The 25754-nt window shown below is 42.7% G+C and overlaps 1 protein-coding gene across 1 annotated transcript in view; it reads right to left on the bottom strand.

Annotated features, from left to right (window-relative positions):
• LOC146833213 (aquaporin-5-like) overlaps positions 1-20373 on the bottom strand; it is a 28264-nt gene extending 7891 nt beyond the window's left edge. The window contains exons 1-3 of the mRNA XM_085600054.1: positions 20011-20373; positions 17549-17713; positions 2570-2650 (exon numbers count right to left, since the gene is read on the bottom strand). Coding sequence (XP_085456180.1) covers positions 2570-2650; positions 17549-17713; positions 20011-20373 — 609 coding nt within the window. The remainder of the gene's footprint in view (positions 1-2569; positions 2651-17548; positions 17714-20010) is intronic.
• Between the last annotated feature and the right edge of the window lie 5381 nt (positions 20374-25754).

The raw sequence follows: 25754 nt of genomic DNA, 5'->3' as shown, positions 1-25754 counted from the left end.
TAGATTAACCAATGCACTGATAGGAGTACATAGAGGACCGAAACAAGGTTTTTGTCCTCCTGGGTTTGTTTTTTCTTTTTCTTCTCATTTGTGAGCTTTACTTGAACGCAACTGTTATTTAACCTTAATGGGTTGGGTTCATGTGTGCCAAAATGCAGCAGTACTTATACTTACTTTATGCCATTATCTGCATGTTTTAATTCTTTCAGCCACAATGAGCCTTTGCTTATCTTAACGTGCGTTTCAATGTAGTATGTTTTTAGGCCACTAGTGTTTTATTGCTATTTGGGGCTATGTCACACATACTCATCTGGGTACTATTTGCTCCTGCCTTTCAATTAATTTGTTCACCCATGTAATTTGCAGGTTCTACTTAACGTGATACTGGAGGATACATACCTGTCTCCGAGCTGTGTATCTTGTTTTCTTTTTTATGTTTGTACTTTTATGATCTAGAGGCCAAAATAAAGTTTTACTACTACTAAATGTATTATTTTTAGATATTGTAATATTAAATTACATGTATTTATATTCAAACTATTTTAACTAGCTTATTTTAATGTAACATTATTTAATGTAGGATTTTATTTTAATTCACTATCTCCATTATTTTCAATGCAAGGGAGTTGCTGTACCAGTGGTTGGCCATGTGTAGGACTGGACTTACTTTACGTTCTAGATGGAGTAATTCACTACTGTTATGGATCCCTTTTTGACGGTAGGAACTTTAACAGTGAAGTTTTATGAATAAAAATGGACTTACTCTTTTTTTGGGTTGGTAAATGTCCCTCCCTAACCTTTCCTAAACCCCTCCTTGGTCTTACCTAAATGCCTCCTATTTATTAGTAAGTATGCCCCTTTTTTCACAGCTCATCCTAGCCACTCCACATTTACTGCTAAGTGGCCGATTCCGATCCGGGTTGGAAGGGCACCGAACACGATCCGGCCGGAAAAACTATGCGCCGTACGCGTGTTTTCCGCCCGACTTGTACAGCTGTACGAGCGAGCAAGTACGATGCGAGCTACATGAAATTCACCGACCGACTCGTTTCTGGGTCCGAACCACTCCGTACTTCTCGGTAGGAACCTAACCATGGCGTGCAATGGATGCGATTCACGACCGAGCCAGTACATTGCACGCGTCGGACAGCCTGTGCGAGCCAGAGTGTCCGGCTCGCAAATTGTCCAGGTGGTTGCCTTTGGGGGTCCGCGTCGGACTCCCTGTCACCCGCAGCCCTACGACTAGGACACAAGGGGAGACCCTTGGGTCTCCCCAACACAGGCATGTACGGTGCGGATGGCACCGACGTGTTCTCACTGTAGGGGGCGCACTTGCCGCGACGTACCCATTCAGTCAATGGGAGCCCATGTACGCGTCGTACGACCGTCTCCCATTGACTTCTATGGGAGTCCGACCAAACAGAGTCCGATAGCATACGGCCGCATCGTACTCACTCGGTCGGACTGCAGGACTCCGGCTCGGTCGGAAAACACTCTGGATCCAGCTCGGTCGGAGTGCTTTCCGACCCGGATTGGAATCGGCCCCTATGTAGTAACTTAAGTGTGTGTGGATTCCGCCATAGAAAAACTAGGAGAGGTGAAGATTTACACTTGTAGGTTTGTTAACAGGATTTTGTAGTCCTTTAGTACTATTGTAGTACTACTAAACATAGTACAAAATGCAGTTTGTGAATAGAACCATGAGTATTCACTTAGCACTCAGGTTTTGTTCCTGTGCCTAAACATGAATATTACCTTTATCTAGTTTCTTGAATTCATGCTTATCATGCGGTTACGTGAGCATGTTACTTTCATTTGTTTTTGGGGTCCATGATTTTCAAACCAAGGGCCTGAATACAAGTACAGGTTTTATTTATTGCACCTGATAAATAACAATACCACTGGGTGCTTTATTTATTGGGTGCAATAAATAACATCTATCACAACTTGGTGGCCAAAAACATGCAGATTTTGGTGTTTAACGCACCGAAATCCACGTGATATAGTAAATACCATATTCTTTCCCCCTGCTGAATTTTGGCAGGTTTAACCTGTCGAAATGTAACGAAGGTTTAGGTTTTAACTCATCCAATAATTATCATATCCAATAAATACCTACCAACTCGTAATTCCAACCCGTGCATTAACAGGAGTTTATGCACAGGTTGGAATATACCGACCAACTCGAATATACCGACCAACTCGTTATCAGGATCTTAGATTACGTTTATCTTCAGATGCATTTACCTCAATCCCCTGGCTCAGCAGTCCTAGTATTCCACCCAGCATTCACTACTATTGTCTCTTCCTGTGCTTCTGGTGCCTAAGACATTGGTTCTCTTTACCTGTATCTGCTTGCGCTCTTTTCACCAGGCTCAGCGTTCCATGGGTCTCACCCTCGTTGCTCCATTTTTATCTTTCTCTGAGTTTTTGTGCCTCAGATTGAATACCTGACTTGCTACAGCTTATGTCTCACTCTTGGTGACCAGTGTTCCTCTGGTTGGTGTCTGATTGTACTCAGACAGATCTGATGCCTTGATGTCTGTTAGCTTCTACTATAAGATCTTACCCAGTGGTTATTGAATCGTTTCACAATGACTGCTGGCGATAGGGACCGGACAGGATTCATAGAGCAGCCAGTGTAGTATATCTGAGGAGAAAGAATTAAATACAACATCAATCATTGACATGTATTAGCTAACCTCATCGAATATTGAAATAATTATTCGGCATGTATAGCACTTGAGAAAAGACAAGAGGGCATCAGTTATATGTGTTTCAAACATACAATATTTTTGATAAACAATACGACACACAGTCTGCTTCCAACAGTACAGGGACTCCGGGGCTGTTCAGAAATTTCATTTGGTGCTACTTGTGCTTCCCCTGAGGACTCCTGTCACCTCCTGTATGAACTCCAGTACCCTTAGCTATGAGACTAGTCACTCGTATTTCTTTCAAACATGTGGCAGAGCAAACCTGGCCAGATACATGCATATATGCAATACTAACTCACAACAGTACATATTAAAAAAGTAGTTGGCAGTGATTCTCTAGGAAAGCAACTTTGTAGGGACACAGGGCCTTATTATGAGTCTGACGGTCCACGGATTTGTGTGGGCGAGGCAGTGGCGGTCTTCCGACCACGCTATTATGGCCAGGGCAGTCGGGTCACCCTAGGACCACTGCAACTGACAGGAATTAGAAATCCCTGGCAGTGGAGTGGCGGTCTTGAGGCCGCTATATGCTTGCCAAGCATATTACGAGTTTCCTCATCACCACACTTTTCATGGCAAAATGACCTCCATGAAAACTGTGATGGTGTGGAAATAAAATGGGTCCCACAAGGCACCCTTGTGCCGCTGAGCCATGGGGTGCATGCAGGGGGCACATTTTGTGCCCCTCCTGTGTGCATGCACCCCAGTACCTGTACGGCATGGACTGCAGCAATCTGATTTCATAGGCACTGTAGTGGGAACGCCAAAGAACAGCCCACCGAACAGGAAAAAACTCCTAATCTGGCAGTTCGTTCAAACATGGGTTTGGCGATGCTGGAGCGGGGTGGTCCTGCTACTGCACCGCCAAACCCATAATAAGGGCCTTAGTAAAGTTTCACTGTAAGGGGCTTATTTACAAAGGCCCTTGCGCCGCCGGTGCACCTCTTTCCCCCATATTAAAAGTGATGCACCAGCGGCGCAAGGGGCTTGCAAATAAGCTCCTAAATGTTTGAATTTGATGTTTAACATTCTGAAAGCAGTGAAAGGGTAACAGGCAAATATATAGGGCCTCATTTATGGGTTTTTTTACCGTAGGGCAGCTTAGCAGGCTTTGCTGCTGCACTGCCCTACGGCAAAAGGCAAAGGCATGAATGCACCATATCTATTAGATAGGGCTCATTCCTGTCCTTTTCCCCTGCGCCGGCGCACAATGGACTGCTGTGCGACAACTCAGGCATCTTTGCACCATGGGGCATGGGTGCCTCTATTGAGGGGATGATTATTTTTGTGCAGGAAAGGAAACCTTGCTGCAGAAAAACAATCACAATAAAGATATTTCTCCTCTATGTGCCTCCCTATGCCTCCCCTGGGGAGGTGTACATTGTTGGTGCTGCCTTACACTTACAAGTTCTCGTAAATCTGTGGCAGTGTCAAAAAGCCATGGATCTTGCTGAGAATGACCCCAGCAACACCCATGGACCGCCCCTTTCACCCAGTTTTCTGCGTGAAAGGGGCACACATTTATAAGGCCATGAAAAGCCATGTAACGTGGCTTTAAGTGGCCATATAAATATGCCAGTGGCACATTGCGCCACAGGAACATAAAAAAAGTGACGTTCCAGCAGCGCAATAATGCCGGTATTGCCTAATAAATGAGGCCCATAGAGCGCAAAACGTATTTTGCAAAAGAGCAGCCTTCAAAACATAGACGATGTCAATTTCTACCATACATGAATATCTCGGTTCGAAAATCTCAACCTGCACCTAATTCCACTATCAAGTACTTGTTCCCAAATACGCTGGGAGAAGAGTTGGAATATTAGATTTATTCAGTTATATTATATGTGGTTAAAGGATTTGACTGGATTTCAGCATTAAATAAAGGCCGAATTGTTTGTTTGAAGATATTTATACAGGATCGAGATTTCAGGATTTTTTATTTTGGACTCTCTTGGTCTTAGTGATTGCTTATCTCTATTGTTCCTCATACATTCAAAAACTTTGAAAATTGAAATGAAACTAAGGATTTGCCGACCTTCACAGCTGCTCTAGCTTACAAACTATTGCCTGAAATTGTTCACAGTAACATGAGCTGTTTAAGAACCCTGATGCTTTCTGCAAAGTTCTTACACCTCAACTCAATCCTGGCCTTCTACTGACCACAGCACCACTGACAGACTGAGAAGTACAATTAAATATTTTGGGCAGCATGGCATAATCTGTAGCAGGTCCTACATAGAATAAAAACATGGGCAGAACATATTTGTCTGTTCAAGCAGCCAAACTATGGAATTTGCTATCTACATACACAAGATCCACTGACAATCATCTTAGCTTCAGAAGATTAGTCAAGATCTTGCTTTTCCCCAAATGATTACTATATTCACAACACAACAGTGGACCACAACACATCTAGAAGAGTGCACTTAATAAACAACAGTCAAATGGGGCTTAAATATTGTTCAGAATGGATACTCTCTTCGATTCAAGTCCCCTCCTCCTTCCATTCCACCAATCAAATCATTGGTACATCAGAAAGCCCTGTTACAGGAAGAAGTCAACATTCTGTTATAGAAGCATGCCGTGGAAGAGGCTCCCCTCTATCAGAGAGGACTGGGAATTTGGTGTGAAAGAAAGGATCAAAACAAGAATTCAGATCCATTTTAGATCTGTGACTACTGAACAAGTACATAAGAAAAGAAAAGTTCAGAATGCTGGCATTACATCATATTTATCCTCAACTGTATCAAGGATACTGGATATGTTCAATAGATTTACAAGATGCTTACATCTCAATATCTGTAAAGCATCAAAAATGTCTTTGATTCAAAGTAGGATCTTGACCCTATCAATGCAAAGTGCTACCATTCGACCTAAAATCAGCTCTACGGACGTATGCCAAATGTGTGGCTGTATTCGAAACTCACTTCAGGAAACAAAAGATATTTGTTTATCCTTACCTGGATTATTAACTGATAAAGAGCATGCCACCAGCCGAGACAAAGAAACATTACCAACTTTGTATCAAAACGTTAACCAATCTGGGTCTCCAAGTCAACCTCAGAAAGTCAACAGCCTGTCCGGTCCAGAAGCTGCAATCTCTGGGAGCAGTACTGGATACCCAATCAGCAAAAGAGTGTCCTTCGGAGGAGAAATTATTACCAATCAAACTGAAGTGTCAGAATCTCTTACATGTTCACCTTCCATCAGCAAGACAGATTGCATCCCTATAAGGCTCGATGACTTCTTGCATCTTTCTAATTCCTCATGCAAGACTTCATATGAGACCTCTTCAGCAATGTCTAGAGGACTAGTGAAATCAGATATCGACCTGCTAAGAAGACAAATTAACATTATCACAGACTGCAATTCAGTCTCTCCCATGGTGGACTCAAACGAAGAACCTATTGGTAGGAGTATCATTCCATCAGGATCTGCTAACTCAATTATTCATCATAGATGCATCTCTCCAGGGGTGGGGTTCTCATATGGGTCACTTGGAAACCCAAGGGATTTGGTCAGACTAGGAAAATACATCACATCAATATGCTGGAATTGAGAGCTGTCAATTTGACTCTCAAATCTTTTCTCCCATCAATAACAATGACCTCCCTTCTTGTTCAAAGTGACAACACAACAATTCATTACCTGAACAAACAAGGACCGACTCACTCTTGCCCCCTAGCTCTTGGAGCTCAAGCCATATAGAAATGGTTAAAAGCCAGAAACCTAACCATAACAGTGTTCATCTTCCAGGGCGTCAAGATATCCAAGCAGGCTCTCAGTCTGATTTTTCTGGAAAATCACAACTGGATTCTAAATGACATAGTCTTACAAGGCATTTTCCAAGACTGGCAATATCCACAAATAGATTTTTTTGCAGGCGTAAGCATCAAAAAATTCCAGGACTACAAATCCAGCTTCTTAAAAACAGGGCTGAAAGGGAATGACTTTTGATAAATTGGTCATGGAAATTTCTAAAAGCATTTGCCCCAATTCCTCTCATACCAACAGTAATCATCAAGGTCTACAGGTCCAAGACCAGGATCATACTGATAGCACCAGAAAGGCCTTATCAGTTGTGGTTCACGGACGTTCTTCACCTATCCGAATAACCACACAAGAGATTGCTGTGCAAACATGATCTCCTGTACAAGTTCAGAGGACAAATACTCCATCCCAACCTTCCATCACAGAACTTGCCAGTTCGGTTCTTGAATTCATTCAATATGGACATTAGGCCTTCCAGGAAATTGCATGGACATTTTAAGAGAAGCTAAAATACCTTTCACAAGAAAATCTTATGCTTTTAAGTGAAAAAGTTTTACTTATGGTGCATTCAAAACAAGCACAATCCAATCTTGTGCCAAGAATATGTGGTTATACCCTATCTTCTTCATCTAGCTAAGTCTGGGTTACAGTTTTCTTCTATTTAGGTGCATGCTGCGACCAGAACAGTCTATAGAAAATCTCCATCACAAACGTCTATCTTTAAAATTGCAGTAATCAAAGACTTCTTGGAAGGGCTTAAAAAAAGTGTTTTCTCTGATTAGGCCACAGTCCCTTCCTTGAGAACTTAACATTGTCCTCTCCAAATTAATGGGTCCCCCGATTGAACCTATTCATAAAGCTTCTTTGCAGCATCTGTCATGGAAAGCTGCTTTCCTAATGGCCATCACTTTAGCATGTTGAGTCAGTGAAATTCAGGCATTATGCTGTGTAGAACCATATATAGAATTGTTCATACTAATAGAGTGGTAATGAGAAATCATCCCAGCTTCTTTCCTGTGGTAGTTTCAGACTTCAATATTAACCAAAACATCTCAATACCAACGTTTTTCCCCGAGTCCATCTACTCCAGTGGAAAGCTCTTTATACTCCCTTGATAAAAGAGTTCTGAAGTTCTACCTAGATATAACCATTCTCATAAGAAAATCAGGACACCTTTCTATTAAATATGGCTTAGTGAGAACAGGCTTGGCATCATCAAAAGAGACTATCTCTAGGTAGATAGTTTCCTGTATACTTCTGTCATACCGGTTAGTGCTAAAAAAAATCCTTGCCTGTTAGAGCCAAGACACATTCTATACGGGGAATATTCCCATTTAAGAAATATCTAAACTTGCTAAGTAAGAAGATACTCAAGAAGGACAGGCTTCTTTGAGGAATAGGTTTGGGTAGTTGTTGGAGCTATTGTTATTTCAGGTTTGCTTCTTGTGGGATTGGCTTGCTATTCTATGTTGAGTGCTCATGACTATTGATAAGGATCCCGTGGAAGAGAATGAAAATGTATTTACATGTAATTCTAGTTCTCTTCCAGGGGAAGCCTCATCAAAGTCATAAGCAACCCTCCCACCTCCCGTACAAGAACGATTACAGCTCTCGACAAGTACTTCACACAGGATTCCTAATTACCCTAAAAATGACTTGTCCCAGCCGTCATCTGTGAGGCATGATGGGACACAGGGGGTACTATGAGGTTCTTAAAGGCACAGGGCCAGTTTTCTTGACTATTCGTTCAATGGCAGTCTATGGGCTCACAATGTCTCATATTCCCTTTCAATAAAGGTTTGGTTAAGATGTTGTCTAGTAATTTATTGATAATTACATATTTCTATGTGATTGGATCTTTTTTTGAATGAAAACGCAATGCAAACTGCCCATTTTTAGCCTCTCTTTAGATAGTTATAGTTAGGACCGTGTTTCCATAGGAAATCTGAAAATTCTATTTTGAATAACTTTGGCGCCGGTTGACGAATCCTCGCGGAATTTTCAAAACTAATGGGGCTCTCTGCTCAGCTCCTACCCTGAAAGTCTCGGGGTGATTCGTCAAGCGGGGGCCGAGAAAAAAGGGGGGTCCCAAAACGCGTTTTCCCTATGCATTTTCCCATAGGACCTTTAGTCGAAGGTACAGCCCGAACGGCTGAACAGAATTACTTGAAATTTGGCAGAGAGGTAGTCCTCAGGTCAGGCATGTGCCTTTTGCATGTATGGAGTCAATCTGTTCAGTATTTCCTGAGAAAATTGCAGTTAAAAGTACATCAATATCTATAGGCGCGCACCCTAACGTGCGCGAGCGTAATTCTCATTGGTGGTTACATGTCAGTCAACGTTCGAATCGGTCGAAATCAGGAAGTGTCGGCCGCCATTTTGTTTGTTTTGGGTGCGAGAGTGAAAAAGAGAGGTGGCGAACGTGAACAGGGGGCAGGGTAGAGAGTTCCTGACCTCCTAGCCTTTGTCAGGGGGTCCCTAAAGGACCCCGAAGGGTGACAAAACATTTTTTTTTTTTAAATCGCGGGGTGCGCGCACGGTGCACGCACGGTGAAAAACCTTAAAAAAAATAAACAAATAAAACATACGTAACTTAGCATTTAAAAAACCGAACAAATTCACTTAAAAAAACCATAGGTTTCACACACGTTATAGTTCGGAATTAGCATTTAAAAAACCTTGCAAATTCACTTAAAAAACCATAGGTTTCACACATGTTATAGTTAGGTGGACATTTCACTCGTAAAAAACCAATGAAATTCCCCCGTTATAGTTAGTTCAGATAACTATAACTTGCGCGACCGCCAGTCTATCACAAGGATGATGTCATCAGTGTTGTCATGAGTGATGCCACTGACCATGTCATGAGTGATGTAATATGTAACGTCATGAGCAGTGGATTGCGGGCGCGCAAGTTATAGTTATCTGAACTAACTATAACGGGGGAATTTCATTGGTTTTTTACGAGTGAAATGTCCACCTAACTATAACATGTGTGAAACCTATGGTTTCTTAAGTGAATATATATATATATATATATATATATATATATATATATATATATCCCCAAAACACAAGGTTTGCCTGGAATAAGGGAGCCCAAGCAGGAATTTGTAGTTCAGCAGTTTTATTTTGTGGTGATAGTAGTGGCAGAAACAGGGAGCCCCTTCACTCGAAATTAGTCCAATCCTGACGCGTTTCATGCTCTGGCAGCACTTCTTCAAAGGAATGAGGACACTGCAAGCAATGGAAACAATTCTTTTTCCCAGCACACCTTTATGCTTAAATTTATCCCGCCTCAGTGGGTGTGGCCATCACAGTGCCATAAAAGTAAGAACTTATTGCTAATTTCGTCTTGTATAAAGGCAGATATGGCTAAAAACTACCATCATGGCGGTCAGAAGAAGTTAAGCATCAGTCCTTCTTCATTTTTCATCATATGCAAAGTGCCAATAACGAATGACTATTTAAGTTTAAAATGGCGCGCTGTGCATTTTGAAATCTACACACTTTTAAGCACTGAAGAAAGCTATTGCTGAAACGCGTCTGCTATTAATAAAAGTGTATCTTCAGCAACCCCCGTGAGTGCCTGTGCGTGCAATATATTTGTTTGCAAGCTTTGGAGCTGTTCTATATATATATTATCTACTGGCGGTCGCCAGTAGATAGTTATAGTTAGGACCGTGTTTCCATAGGAAATCTCAAAATTCTATTTTGAATAACTTTGGCGCCGGTTGACGAATCCTCGCGAAATTTTCAAAACTAATGGGGCGCTCCGTTCATCTCCTACCCTGAAAGTCTCGGGGTGATTCATCAAGCGGGGGCCGAGAAAAAAGGGGGGTCCCAAAACGCGTTTTCCCCATGCATTTTTCCATAGGACCTTTAGTCGCAGCTACAGCCCGAACGGCTGAACAGAATTACTTGAAATTTGGCAGAGAGGTAGCCATAAGGTCAAGGAAGTACCTTTTGCAGGTCTGGTGTAAATCTGTTCAGTATTTCTGGAGAAAATAGCATTTAAAAGCATGTATATATATCTATACGCGCGCAGGGTGCGCGCACCGTGCGAGCACCGTGCGAGCACCCTAACGTGCGCGAGCGTAATTCTGATTGGTGGTTACATGTTAGTCAACGTTCGAATCGGTCGAAATCAGGAAGTGTCGGCCGCCATTTTGTTTGTTTTCAGTGCGAGAGTGAAAAAGGAAGGTGGCGAACGTGAAAAGGGGGCAGGGTAGAGAGTTCCTGACCCCCTAGCCTTTGTCAGGGGGTCCCTGAAGGACCCCGAAGGCAAAAAAAAATAAAAAATATTTTTAAATCGCGGGGGTGCGCGCACAGTGCGCGCACCCAAAAAGACCCCAAAAAAAAATTGTTTTTTTTTTTTTTTTTAAATAAAATCGCAGGGTGAAACCCCCCCCAAAAAAAAAAAAATTTTTAATACATAGTTTATTGTAAAATAAATATATAAAAAAAATAATAATACATAAATAAATTAGCATTTAAAAAACCGTACAAATTCGCTGAAAAAACCATAGGTTTCACACACGTTATAGTTAGGAATTAGCATTTAAAAAACCTTGCAAATTCACTTAAAAAACCATAGGTTTCATACATGTTATAGTTAGGTGGATATTTCACTCGTAAAAAACCAATGAAATTCCCCCGTTATAGTTAGTTCAGATAACTATAACTCGCGCGACCACCACTCTATCACAAGGATGATGTCATGAGTGATGCCACTGACCATGTCATGAGTGATGTCATATGTGACGTCATGTGCAGTGGATTGCGGGCGCGCGAGTTATAGTTATCTGAACTAACTATAACGGGGGAATTTCATTGGTTTTTTACGAGTGAAATATCCACCTAACTATAACATGTATGAAACCTATGGTTTTTTAAGTGAATTTGCAAGGTTTTTTAAATGCTAATTCCTAACTATAACGTGTGTGAAACCTATGGTTTTTTCAGTGAATATATATATATATATACATACACATACATATACACATTATATATGTATGTACATACATATGTGTATACATATATACATATATATATAGTCCCAGCTGATGACCGTGCTAATCTTCCGGCACTGAGGAAAGCTTGTAGCTGAAACACCACTGTCGATGCATGTAACAGGACTGAAACTGTGCACACTGTTGTACATCATGTACGGTTAATAAATATGCAGAGTATGATCAGAGCTGTGCCAGAGCCCATTTTTTAATATTAATGGGTGTTGGACTATATATATATATATATATATATATATATATATATATATATTACCTACTGGCGGTCGCCAGTAGGTAGTTATAGTTAGGACCACGTTTCCATAGGAAATCCTCAACATTCTATTTTGAATAACTTTGGCGCCGGTCGACGAATCCTCGCGAATTTTTCAAAATAGGTGGGGCGCTCCTACCCTGAAAGTCTCGGGGGGATTCGTCAAGCGGGGGCTGAGATAAAAGGGGGGTCCCAAAACGCGTTTTTCCCATGCATTTTTCCATAGAACCTTTAGACAGGGCTACAGCCCGAACGGCTGAACAGAATTACTAGAAATTTGGCAGAGAGGTAGTCCTCAGGTCAAGGAAGTGCCTTTTGTAGGTTTGGTGTAAATCTGTTCAGTAGATTCTGAGAAAATAGCCTTTAAATCAATATATATATCTGAGCCAGCTTACGGTGCGCTTACGGTACGCTTACCGTACGCGTACGGTGGCGTGCGCGAGCGCGATTCTGATTGGCTCTTAGATCTTAGTAAACATTCGAATCGGCCGAAACCAGGAAGCGGCGGCCGCCATTTTCTCTCTCGCACTGAGAGTTAGGTTGTAAAATAAAGCCAAAAAACATGTAAAGGGGCTGTTTAGACAGCTCCCACACACATAGCCATGTTGAGGGAGTCCCCAAAGACCCCCCCAAGGCCAAAAATGCAATTTTTATATTTTCGGTAATTTCGCCGATTACGCTTACCGTACGCGTACGGTAAAAAATTATATAAAAAAAAAACTATCCACACTCTCCCCACCCCGTGTGCAATTGTTGGCCGCAGGCCTCCAATTGTGCATGGCTTATAAGTGGTGTGATAAACTAAAATATTTTAAACAAAAATAATAAAAGAAAAAATTATCCACACTCTCTCCACCCCGTGTGCAAATGGTGCCCGAAGGGCACCATTTGTGCATGGCTTATAAAAATTACGAAAAATTAAAATATTACCTTTCAAAACGAAGTGCATCATATGTCCTCCATGTGCGCACGGTGCGCGAAGCGCATCGTGCGTACATGGCCCATCTAGCGTAACGTGGGCACGCGGTGCGCGTAGCGCACCGCGTGCCCACCGTGCGTGCACGGCACTAACTGCGTAAAGTGGGCGCGCGGTGCGCGAAGCACACCGCGTGCTTACTGTGCGCGCACGGTGCGCGAAGCGCACCGTGCGCGCACGGAACGAACTGCGTTAAGTGGGCGCACACGCCACGAATGGCGTAAAGTAACTTAGCATTTAAAAAACCGTACAAATTCACTGAAAAAACCATAGGTTTCACACACGTTATAGTTAGGAATTAGCATTTAAAAAACCTTGCAAATTCACTGAAAAAACCATAGGTTTCACACATGTTATAGTTAGCGGAAATTTTACTGATAAAAAACCAGTGAAATTCCCCCGTTATAGTTAGTGCAGGCAACTATAACTCACGCGACCGCAATCTTCTGCTGATGACATATGTGTCTTTATGAAAAAAAAATATTTGTAATATATGTATAGCTAAAAATGTATGGAAGAAGACATGGGCAAATAAGTGTCTAAATACAGTATTAGCATCAGCAGAGGATTGCAGTCGCGTGAGTTATAGTTGCCTGCACTAACTATAACGGGGGAATTTCACTGGTTTTTTATCAGTAAAATTTCCGCTAACTATAACATGTGTGAAACCTATGGTTTTTTCAGTGAATTTATATATATATATACATACACACTGTTGGTCGGCAGTAGGTAGCTATAGTTAGGTCCTAGTTTCCATTGGAAAAGCGTTTTTGATTTGCCAATATCTTTGGTGTTGAATCTTCATAAAATTATCTAAACTAGTGGCCTGCTCTGGTAAACTTCTGTCTTGAACGTTTCGGGTTGATTCATCAAGTGGGAGCCTAGAAAAAAGGGGGTGTCCCAAAACGCGTTTTCTCCATGTTAATTTCCATAGGAACTTTTGTCGCTGCTACTGCCCGAACTGCTGAACAGAATTACACCAAATTTGAGATGTCACCAGTGATGTCACTGACCATGTCATGAGTTATGAGTGATGTAATATGTGACGTCATCAGTAGTGCATTGTGGAGGCGCAAGTTATAGTTAGCTCAACTAACTATAACAGCCGAATTTCTCTGGTTTTGTGCAAGTGAAATGTCCAACTAACTATAATGTCCCTGAAATCTATGTTTTTTTCAGTGAATTTCAAAGGTTTTTTAAATGCTAACTACTAACTATAACGTCCCTGAAACCTATGTTTTTTTCATTTATATATCAGTGCAAATGAGTTACACTCATGGTGAGATGCACTCGCAGGTGAGTAAAACGCCATTACTTTCCCCAATTTGAATACTCAGTCATGCCCATGTGGACCTGCGAGTGCATTTCACCATGAGGGTAACTCATTTGCACTGATAAATGTGGCCTGCCTGGTCGCGAGGTGCACCGTCGTGGGATCCGAGCGAGTCCGAGGCTGAATCACTTGACGGCTGAGTGGAGCAGGTGGGGGCCTAATACAAGGAGCTGTGTTTCACTTTTGTTAATCATGAGGAAAAGCACAGGAATCACTTGGGATGAGAAGAAGCAAACCCACATGGGTTTAGAACTACCAGTCCCATTAGGCACTGCAAGCGGTGAGGTTGAGCTGCTGGCCCACATGGGCGTGACTGAGTAATCAAATTGGGGGAAGAAATGGCAGTTTGCTTTGTCATCCAGATTGCAGCATTTTTTTGAGAAACGGCAAGTAGCCTGAAACGGGTCAGTAAAATTGCTGGACTGTGTGTTATTCAAGCAGCTTCTGTGTGCCGTTTTACTCACCTGCGAGTGCATCTCACCATGAGGGTAAGTCGATCATGGAGCACTTCTTAAAAACACAGAAGATTTGCTGAGCCAATTCACGGAGTTCATCACAGCTTTTGTATTTGCTGATAAAGTGGCTACAAAATGATAGTCCTTACACATTTCGGCGGTAATGCCTTGATCACAGGAAGTGAGGTGTGCATCCACAGGTGCTCTATATTCAATTCACCACGTGATATAAGCATGTTACTACAAGTCCCAAAATGCATCTGTATTCACAATTTTGAAATAATTATTACTTAACTAACTTCCAACCCTATACCCATACAAACCCAACAGCTCGCACCTAGTATATAACAACAAAATATAATATATTACACAATTGACATAATTAATAATCAATTTAATAATTAATAATACAGTAATAATTCATTGTTAATAAATGATTGCTTGATTACCTTCCCATCTTATTCCCCTACAAACCAAGCAGTCCACCCCTTGTATATAACTTTAAAAATATAAATATTACACAATTTACATAATAATCAATTACATAATTAACAATAAATTAATAATGTATTGTTATGTCCTTATACTTAATTACCTTCCCACCCTGTACCCCTGCAAGCCTAGCAACTTGCTATGACAATATTAATTACTATTAGCAATTAAATTATAAATCAAACTTACATTTTTTTAATTAACAATTATAAAAACAATAATAACACAAATTTAGTATATGAACTAAAACACATGAAGATAATTTAAAAACTATATTTTTTACAACTATAGTATTGAAAACGATATTATCATCAACAATATTCTTGACAACAATATTACTTACCTGAAAAAAATCGAGATTCTGGACAACCTAATTTCTGCATCACGAATCACGATATTTTGGTAGCACGGAATTTTTTTCCGATATTTCTGTAAATCGATATTTAAAACTCGTTATTTTGTCCAAATACTGAACGTGACAGAGTGGCCACCCACTGCTCGAGGCTGACCCTTCAGTGTGGCTGCTGGGACGCTCCCCAGGTGGTGAAAGGTGTCTACTCAGTAGTGAATAAGTGTTTTCTTCTGCTTGGAGCAGCTGTGCACGACCCTTCTCCATACTGAGTTGGATGACCTCTGAGTTACGAGAGATTTCAGCATACTACATGGCCGATCTTCAGCCACTTGAAAAATGCAAGTTCTTGCCTCTATTAGCATTCCAAAGTATGAATGAAAACTAACAATTTCAGGAAAATTCATTCTTCATTCAGCTAGGTAGCAATAGTGAAAGAGTTACACATTTTCTTTTTTGGGGTGTAAAAGGATCCCGACTTCCAGCCCAGAACCTAGACAAGGATGTCAATGACACCCTGCAGATGTATTACAATTATTGGTATTTAGAGGTCCAGAGACATAAATAGGTGGAGAAACCTTGGCAAGAAAATATGTGAAATCGCTGAGACCAGATACAGGGACACCAGTGTTCCTGGTATGAATGGCTACAGCTGGAGACTTTTTAGGAGCTGTGTTTCAATCCAAGAGTAGGCGGTCCTTAATACGCAGCCCATTCCTCACCTCTATCTTCCAAACAAAGGTAACAGGTAGTGGAATGTAAAAGGAATAATTATTAAATGATTTGGAGCACATAAAAAAAAGAATAATGGAAAATACTAGATAAAAAAATCTGCAGCAATACTAACAAAAGGAACCAAAAAATCGAATCAGGTCTGTGCAAATATACATAAAAAAATACAACAGGTAGCAGGGAAGGTCAGAAAATATAGAGAGTGTAACAAAGGAGTAGGTAAAGCGATGAAAAGAAAAGGCAACAGAGTGAAAGTAAACAGCCCTGAGGCAATTCTTCAGCAAGATAAGCCGAGGTGCAGTCAGAGAGGCACTGGAGATTTAAGAGCTAACAATCGCCTCTTCATCTTTACTGCCAAAATAAAGAGCGCTTAGAAACAAGCGAAATAGATTAAAAACTATCTGTAAACAGAAACCTGGCATCTACATTATTCCCAAAATGCTCCCAGAGGTTGGGTGAAGGGGCTGTTCCACTGTAGCTGAGGAATGAAGCCTCTCAACACTAGCCATTGTCATTTCATACATAGTCCCACTTGCTGGGAGATTAAAGTCTGCAGGAACTGGAACTGTGAGTGCCTCGAAATCCAGAATGGCTCACAGTCTCCTTGCTGGACCTCTTGGTGAACGAGAGTGAGATTGCAGACAATTTGCTGAACTGGCAAACAGACTTTCTTTCTACAATATTTTGTGTATCTCCCTGCCGCAATGGGGTTGGGCTGAAGGAGCACAACTGTCCTCTGTTCCCGTGGTCCTAACCATCCCCTGTAGCTCCTGCTGTTTAATTAGTAATGCTTGCTGAGAATATCTGCTGCTTCCCTTTCCTCGCCCCTTCGTCCTTTCTCCATATAATGCAGTTCATACGTAGGGCCTGATTACGATGTCGGTCTGAGTTGCTTCCAACCGACATTGCTGCGAATACAGAACTGACTGACCGTAGGTCGGCGGTCCCAACTACGCAAACTCGGTGCAGGGATTAGCAAGGGGGGATTTATGGTGCCGCCCAGGCCCCCAACTGGAGACTGCTGAGGCAAGGGGGCACTGCGATGGGACCCTAAAGTTGCTTTCTGACAGGCTTTTCATGTCGGAAAGCCCGACATGAAAAGCCTGGAAGACCTACATCGTAATTCTTATGGCAGGAACACCGTCTGGCTGACGGGCTCCTTGAGCCGATTAGAAGCCAGCCAGAATGACTGTCCGGTTTCAATTCCAGCCGTCGTATTCGTAATATGGCGGTTGGAATTGAAACCAAAGAAGTCGGTAGGAAAGCCTCCGACCAAAGGTTAGAGGCTTTCTGACCGACATCAAAATCAGGGCCATAGTGTCGGGAGGCAGGCTGATGTCTATAGTACTTTAAAAGTGTCCTAATAGTCAAGTCACAAAGTGGATGCGTAGTAACTCCAGCTGGGTGTTTAGGTTTAATAGTTACAGAAAACGTACGTACCCCAACTAGGTGTCCCAGAGTGACAGATAGGCCAATAGACAAAGACGGAGATCCAATATTGTCTGATCTGCGACTATCTGTTGAAGCAAAAATGCATAGAACCAGTTGGAAGGTGAGCATAATCTCGATCGCGACACCTTGTCCTGGAGAAGTGTTGTTGCTGAGCTGCAAAAAAACACACATCAGTGTTAGATTTGAAATACTCAGGAGAACTGACCAAGGACGGTGAATGAGCTAGGCCTAGCACTCATTCCTCTTAACCCCTTGCACAACTTTCCTCTTATATCCTGCCATACGATCCATACATCCTTAACTTTTATCAAGGATTCCCCCATTCTCATCCACCTTCTTCATTTCATTCAGCTTAATCCGTCATTCATCACTTAACTTCTTCTTTCTCTTTGCCCACACATCCGTCCACATTGTCCCCTTCTACATCAGTTGACTTCAACTTCATCTTCCTCCTCATCACCACCCATATACATATCACTCATCACTGTCCCATCCACCGATACCCTTCTTACGTTCATCCACCTTTCTCTTCAGCATTTAGCACTTCTCATGACATCCAACCCTATTAGTTCCTTCATGTCTCTTGGTCCTATCCCTTAACTCATTCTTGTTCATCTGCTCTTCCAAGTTCTTGTCCACTTGTCAACTCATTTGATCTCATCACTTCCAAGTCAACTTTTTGACAACTAAGCCCATTTGTTAACAATCTCTATTTTGGCATATGTGGGCATTGAGGCAGAGGGAGATGAAGAGACGTCCCTACCATCACGTATTATTACTAAGCGAAGCACAATAGTCTTCTGTTCCCGTGGCCCCAACCATTCCCTGTAGCTCCTGCTGTTTAATTAGTAATGCTTGCTGAGAATGTCTGCTGCTTCCCTTTCGTCATCTCTTCATCCTTTCTCCATATAATGCAGTTCATAAATAGGGCCTGATTACGATGTTGGTCGGAGTTGCTTTCAACCGACATCGCTGCAAATACGGAACTGACTGTCCTTAGGTCGGCGTTCCGACTATGCAAGCTCGGTGCAGGGATTAGCAAGGGGGAATTTATGGTTATGCCCAGGCCCCCAACTGGAGACTGCAGAGGCAAGGGGGCCCTGCTAGGGGACCCTAAAGGTGATTTCTGACAGGCTTTTCATGTTGGAAAGCCCAAAGTGAAAAGCCTGTGGGAAACCTACATCATAATTCTGATGGCAGGAACACCGTCCTTAAGGGATTACGTGCTGGTTCCGACTGGCCGACGGGCTCCTTGAGCCGATTAGAAGGCAGCCAGAATGACTGTCCGGTTTCAATTACGGCCGCCGTATTTGTAATACGGCGGTCGGAATTTAAACCAAAGATGCCGGTAGGAAAGCCTTTTGTCCAGAGGTCAGAGGCTTTCTGACCGACATCAAAATCAGGGCCATAGTCATATCACTCTATAGTGGCTCATTTAGTGGCTGGATATTTTCTCCCTTGGGCCTTCTAATAATTTAAAAACTCTCACTTTTTATAGCTCTTTCCTGTACAGATAGAAAGTCTTGCCAAGCTCTCTCTATGTCTCTGTTCTGCTTGCCAGTCCAGCTCTGCCAGACTTGTGTAAAACAGAAAACAGGGAACCCTGAAAGAAACTTCCTTGCACTTTGGAAGTGAGAATCTAGTTATCTTTTCAATTGTCAACAATGCCTACAATTTGGAATAGTGTGGTTCGAGGTTATCAACTCAGCCAAATTCAGTCTTCCTATGTTCACATCTTTTGATGTAGGTTCCCACTATATGAATATCAGTACATATCATTCACCAGAGATTTCGAATGCCAAGCAAGAGATGTTCCGGATTCTTTGCCTGCCCATGTGTAAGCTAAACTTAGGTGAAGAGATGCAATGCAAACAAAAGGAGATACAAGCAAAACCTTTCCACAATGAAAACAAGCATTGGTTTCGTTGCCTGGCGGAGTTGGGGTTCAAAGTTCAAAGAACGAGAAGATGGTTTTAAAATCTCAGCTTAGGACATCCACCCACCCCCACCCAAATGCTACCAAAAAAGGACTAAAATTGAGTCCGAGACAACAGGTGCGAGTGCGACAAAGCTTGGCTCAAATCCAAAGGAGCTCTGAGCTCATCAGGACCCTCGGGGAAATGCAGGACTTTTTGGGGAACATTGGGATACCTGCTTTTTACAGGCTTCTCACATCAAGGGAAACACACAGAGAAAGAAAGTTACAAAGGGGCATATTAACAAGCCAGGCGATAAAATTATCGCCGCTTTAGCGGCAGAAAACTGCCGCTAAAACGGCGATAATGGGCTTGATAATATGCTCTATGGAATTCCAATTGAAACCCATGTTAGATGTGAAGGACATCTAACATGGGAATTCCATAGAGCCCATTAACAAGCCCATTATCGCCGTTTTAGCTGCAGTTTATCGCCTAGCTTGTTAATATGCCCCTAGGAAAGCAATCACTTACTGTATTAATCGCTAGGTTTCCCCTGATGGTTGCAGGAACGACTGCGTAGAGGATTCCAGCTCCAACCAACCCTCCGAGAATCTGTGCCAGGATGTAGAAGAGGGCACGCAGGAAGGAGATGTGAGAGCCCACCAGGAAGGCCACTGTGACGGCTGGATTGACGTGGGCACCGCTGACATGGCCCACAGCCTGCACCATGGTGGCAATTGCTAAACCGAAGGCCATGGAAATTTGCAACACGGTCGGAAGAGCCGACGGCCATTTTAGAGCAGAACCCAGTCCAAAGAAAAGAAATATCAAGGTGGCGAGGAATTCGGCTAAAACTGCCCGGGCAAATGCCCACGTGAAAAGCTCCCGCCTCATGGATCAGATGGGCAAAACAACGAGCCAGTGAGAAACTTCCGTAATGGTAATCTGCAAGGAGGGAATGTAAGGATTTATATACCGGGCCAGCAAGTGGCGAGTTCAGCCAGGGGTGGAACTGAGACAATGTAATACTCCACTCCTCCCCTTTACAATACCAGCCAGAATTCATTCAGCTCAGGACATACACCTCCTTCATAAGCATTTTGGAACAGAGTCACATATTTTATTGAATGACGCATAAGGCATTCCTTTCAAAGACGCATCAGATAGCCGTTAGTCTGTCTTCATCGGTTTCATAAACTCTGTCTCTTGTCTTTAAGTGACATCTGTGTCCTGAGCGCGTTCCCAATGATGCTATCATTGCTCCCTGGCAGCCTCCCTGCGTGCCTTCTTTTCGGACACTTCTTCACTCCATTTCCATTTGGCCCTCCATTTCCCTGACAGACCTTGAGTTGTTGATCACTATGACTAATAACGTCAAGATAGTCATTGTAAATGTTGGGTGGTGTACACATTCAGGCTGCTTCCGAATACATTTTGCGGCACTGATTTAATACATAAGTAAAACAAACAAGTGTTGTCAAAAGTGCAGAATATGTTAATAGAGCAGTCGCTTTCTTTGTCTTCATTACAACTCTTTGGGCCATATTAGTGGGGGGACCACCATCGGCAAGGTGGCGGTTTCATCGCCGACCGACCGTCCATCCGACTTCTGCATTTTGATGCATATGATCAGACTGTCAGCTGTCAAGGGAAAGACTGCCGCCCACTACAGGATCTAGGATCCCTTTGGGGCAGCGGTCAGTATCGTATCCCGTGCATGAAGGCAGTGCCTGTCCAGGCACCGCCGTAGGAATTACGATGTCCCTTTCCGACAGCCTTTTCATGGGGGTCCCTACCATGTCCCTTTCCGACAGCCTTTTCATGGGGGTCCCTACCATGTCCCTTTCCGACAGCCTTTTCATGGGGGTCCCTACGATGTCCCTTTCCGACAGCCTTTTTCATGGGGGTCCGGCCACTATGAAAAGGCTGTCAGAAAAATACCTTGGGGGCTCCAAGCAGGGGCCCCGTCCCCAAGGGACACTTTAAAGTGGCCTTGCGGTCAAATGTAGTGCTCCCACGCACATTCATGCACTGTGCGCCAGGCACTACATGGTGCCAGGCACACAGTGCATGGATGTGCGCAAGGTGCTCTTTCACACTTCAGCTTGTGCTGCAGCCCTTTTTCTGGGCCGCAGCAGAAGCAGCAATGTAAAAGAGCACTTTTCCGACCGCCAGCATGGTGGGCTCATCCTATTTTGGTGGTCGGAACACCGACTGCCTGTCGGGCCAGCTCCTGACCTCCGCGATAGCAGTCCAGCTGCCCAGTATCATTATGATGCTTTTTATTTCATTAACCTGTATAGTCTAAGAGTTTTTTTTGTACATGTTCACTTCCTTTTGTGACTGTCAGAAAGCTGTAGTTCCACATGACTGATCAAAGCATGGTCAAAGCTTCTTTTCTATTTCCTCTAAATTTTGAAATATGTTCTAGATTTGAACCACACATCAAACCCTAAAGCACCAGTTTCCTGTATATATTAAAATTACATTCTAAATCTCGTACACCACCCACAGAGAATATAGGACAAAGGTCATGCATACCTTTATAAATAGACTCCGCACTGCATCCCAGCCTCTATATACCCTTCACTCACTGCCCGCTCATCTAGTCTAGCCAATGATCCTTCAGAAGTGGATTCAACTCCCTATTACCATCTGAAGTCCAATCACTCACTTTTATTCTTCACTCAATCCTCATCCTCAAAAAGCACATCCCCAGACAGACCAAGATGGCCTGGTACCAGCTACATCTATTAAAGATTGTGGAAACATTTCCTCTCAGAAAGAGACCTTGGCGCGGCAGTTCATGGCCTTTTACTTTTCATCAGGATGGTGGTGCTGCCCTGCTGTGTGTCTTCCCAAACACCACTCTTGGCCCTTGCAAGGCTCCCTTCAGAGTACTGCTTGCCTCAGTAAGGCCCTGATGAAACTACACTGGCTCCCCTTACCTTTCCAGACCATATTCAAGACAATATTCAAGACAAGCTGTAATGTCAACAAAGTCTTCCAAATTGGCACCGGTATAAATGGCTGACAAGTTCACCAACCCTGGTGGCCCTCAACACTCATGCAGCTAGGATATCCCCAGAGTAGGTATGAAGAAGTCTAAAAAAAAAGAAAAAAAATACAGAACCAGGCCTTCTCTATCCATGCACTGAAGATCTGAAACAACATGGGTGGGGGGTAGTAAACCACGGAATACGGCCGAACGGAGGTAAGTACATTAATAAATAAATAAAACGAATTACATTGCGCACGCTGCAACGCCAAATGGCGATGCAGCGTGCGCAATGTAATTCGTTTTGTTTATTTATTTATGTACTCACCTCCGTTCGGCCGTATTCCGTGGTTTACTACCCCCCCACCCCCCGCCCCACCGCCCCGCAGCACTCCCACTACACGCTGCTACTGCCCACTCTTCTTGTGGATAAAATGTTGAACCTGGAGGCGGCATTAATAAGGTCATGTATCACCGACTGCTTAGTTCTGTATAAGGCCGGTTTGCAAATTTAAAACGAACCTGTTAAAAATTGTGTTTAAGAGATATGTTTTTAAAACCCCCAAATCTAGTCTCAAACAGTAAGGAGATTGTAAAGCAACGTTTCTCCGAGTCCCGTCTGAATGATAGATTATTGAGAATGCAAACAATGCAGACTGTCGAGAACTACCTATAGGTGTCAGCGTTTAGAAATATTGAACCCTATTTTCTGTGGATTGATAACCCTATTAATAACACTGTGAAACAGAGCACATGCCCCTTTATACTTTTCTGTCCTTTATACTCCCAAGATCTTACTTTTTAATCCCTGTGCTGCATGAGTAACATATTAGACATTTCCACTTATGCCTGAAATAATTACAAAAACTGTCTTCTCTAGATATCTGTCATGCGGTGTTACATTTCATCAAGAGGGCTCCGGCTGTCAGAAAACGCTATGAACTTGTACACATATGGTGATATTACTGTACGGAATCTTTGCAGTATACTTGATATTGAGATATCTGGTAAGAAGACTTTAATGTCCATGGAATTCACAAGTTGTTTTGTACTGTGAGGAGACCGCATGTATTTTATGGATTTATGACATGTATTTAATGCCTTGTGACCTTTTGCTTGGAATAAGATTTACCTATTTCATCAAGGTTACTGAAAATGTATTGTGTATTGTATATAGAAATATTTTTATATTGCAGTGGCGGCTCGCCGAGGGAGTGCTGGGGGGCGGTAAGGCGGAGCAGGGGAGGGACAGGGTAGGGGGTAGTAAACTCCGGCAAACAGCGCAACGGAGTTAAGTAAATAAATAAATAAATGAATAAAACTATTTACATTGCGCCAACTCGGCGATGCAGAGCGCGCAATGTAAATTGTTTTATTTATTTATTTATTTAACTCCGTTGCGCCGTATGCCGGAGTTTACTACACCCCACCCTGCCCCTCCCACGCCCCACCTCACCAACCCCCTGCACTCCCTCTGCGAGCCGCCACTGTTATATTGCTTTTATTTCATACGCCGCATGAAGATTTTGAACCTGAACCACTAACATCTCACCACCATTACTACCTTCTGCCTTTTGCAGAGCTCTGCTCCTCTCCACCCAAACAATGGTTTCGCTTTCTATTCTTTTGCCTTTGACCCTGTACAGTGCTCCATTGCCTTTGGTTAGTCTTGCGCTGTATACGTATATAAACACAGAAGTAGATGTTTGAGCGCCCAAGAGCTGAGACTCTGGAATGCGCTTCACCTTAACTTGAAATCTGACCACAACGACAAGCAGTTTAGTAGATGTCGGGTAACTGATGTGCTCAGACTTGCCTTTAACTGAAATAAATAAACCCTGAACAGGAATTTCTATGGAAGGATATTAGACCCCATTTCCAGGCAGACTCCATAACTGAAAGGTGGCAGGCAATGCGGGACAACCTCGTTAAAAATATGCAACTAATGATATTTTACTGATGTTTGTACTTTTAAAACTCCAATAAAAAATAAATATATATATGTAAATAAATGTCAATTGTCCACTTCCACTTCTAATCTGAGTAATTTATCTAAAAGTGTTACCATTATTTGCTTCAGCAAAGGGTGAGTCTTTTTGGTTAGCACTGGATTCACTTCACCTTGGAAGGATCAGCAAGAGCACAAAACACGATATAAAAAAAAATATATATATATTCAAGTTCCAACTGCCAAGGTTCACACAAGGACGCAAAAGGCAAGATCTTTGCAAAATCGCCAAGACGACTGTGATGTTTTGGACAGGAACAAACATCCCAACCCCAGAATCCAGAGATGAATGCCCAGTCACTTACATGCACCGACTTCTGTGCAAAGATAATTGAGCATAAAGCGTCTAACACTTTTGTGTTTCTATTTCTCATCACCTATTCTGGAGAGATTAAAAAGAAACATTCTGGAGCAGATTAACAAGCCCCTTGCGCTGCTAGTGTGTCACTTTTTGTGACGCACTAGCAGCACATTTCTCTGCCCTATATTTACAAGAACAGGAAAAGCCACCGTGAGTGGATTTTCCTGTCCTTGTAAATACAGCCCCTTTACACGCAGCACTTTGCGTGAAAGGGGTGTTCCATGGGTGTTACTGTGGGTGTTCCCAAGCAACACCCATGGAACCAAACACATTTCCAGACTTACAAGAAATCGTAAATCTGGAAATGGGTCTCAATACTACGCCTCCCCAGGGGAGGAGTAGGGAGGGGAAACGAGGAGAAATGTATTCATTTCCCCTCGGTTTTTTCCCTCTTTCTATGCATGCTGCATTCGGAAGCACACATAGAAAGAGGAAATCACCTCTGGTGATTGTTTATGTACAGGAAGAGAACCCTGCCTGCACTTAAACAGTCATCTCTGTGACGCAGGCATACTTTCACCATGGTGCAAGGGTGCCTGCGTCGCCGAATAGCAGCAGTTTGTGCGCCAGCACAGGGGGAAGCACACAGATGCAACATATTGTTGTAACTATGTTTCATCCCCGTGCTTCCAAACAAATGCAGCACGGCACAGCAAAATGCCTAGCTGCACCGCGCTACGTTAGTTTATTGTAAATCTGTCCCTCATAATTTAGGATCGCAAATACCCTTTGGTGAAAGGAATCAGAAGCTGGAAACTCCTAGGGGTTGAACTGTAAACAGCATACATAAGGAGTGACATATGAGCAAAATGCATAGGGCACAGAATGCACATTAGTTGTCTAGGCGCTGACCTAGTTAAGCAACAAGAAGGTTTAAAAAAATGAATGAGAGTGTACGGGGGTTCTTG

Source organism: Triturus cristatus, chromosome 4_2 (genome assembly GCF_964204655.1).
Source record: "Triturus cristatus chromosome 4_2, aTriCri1.1, whole genome shotgun sequence".
NCBI lineage: Eukaryota > Metazoa > Chordata > Amphibia > Caudata > Salamandridae > Triturus > Triturus cristatus.
The sequence above is the reverse complement of the archived record's forward strand: the minus strand, read 5'-3'. Positions and strand labels throughout refer to the sequence as shown.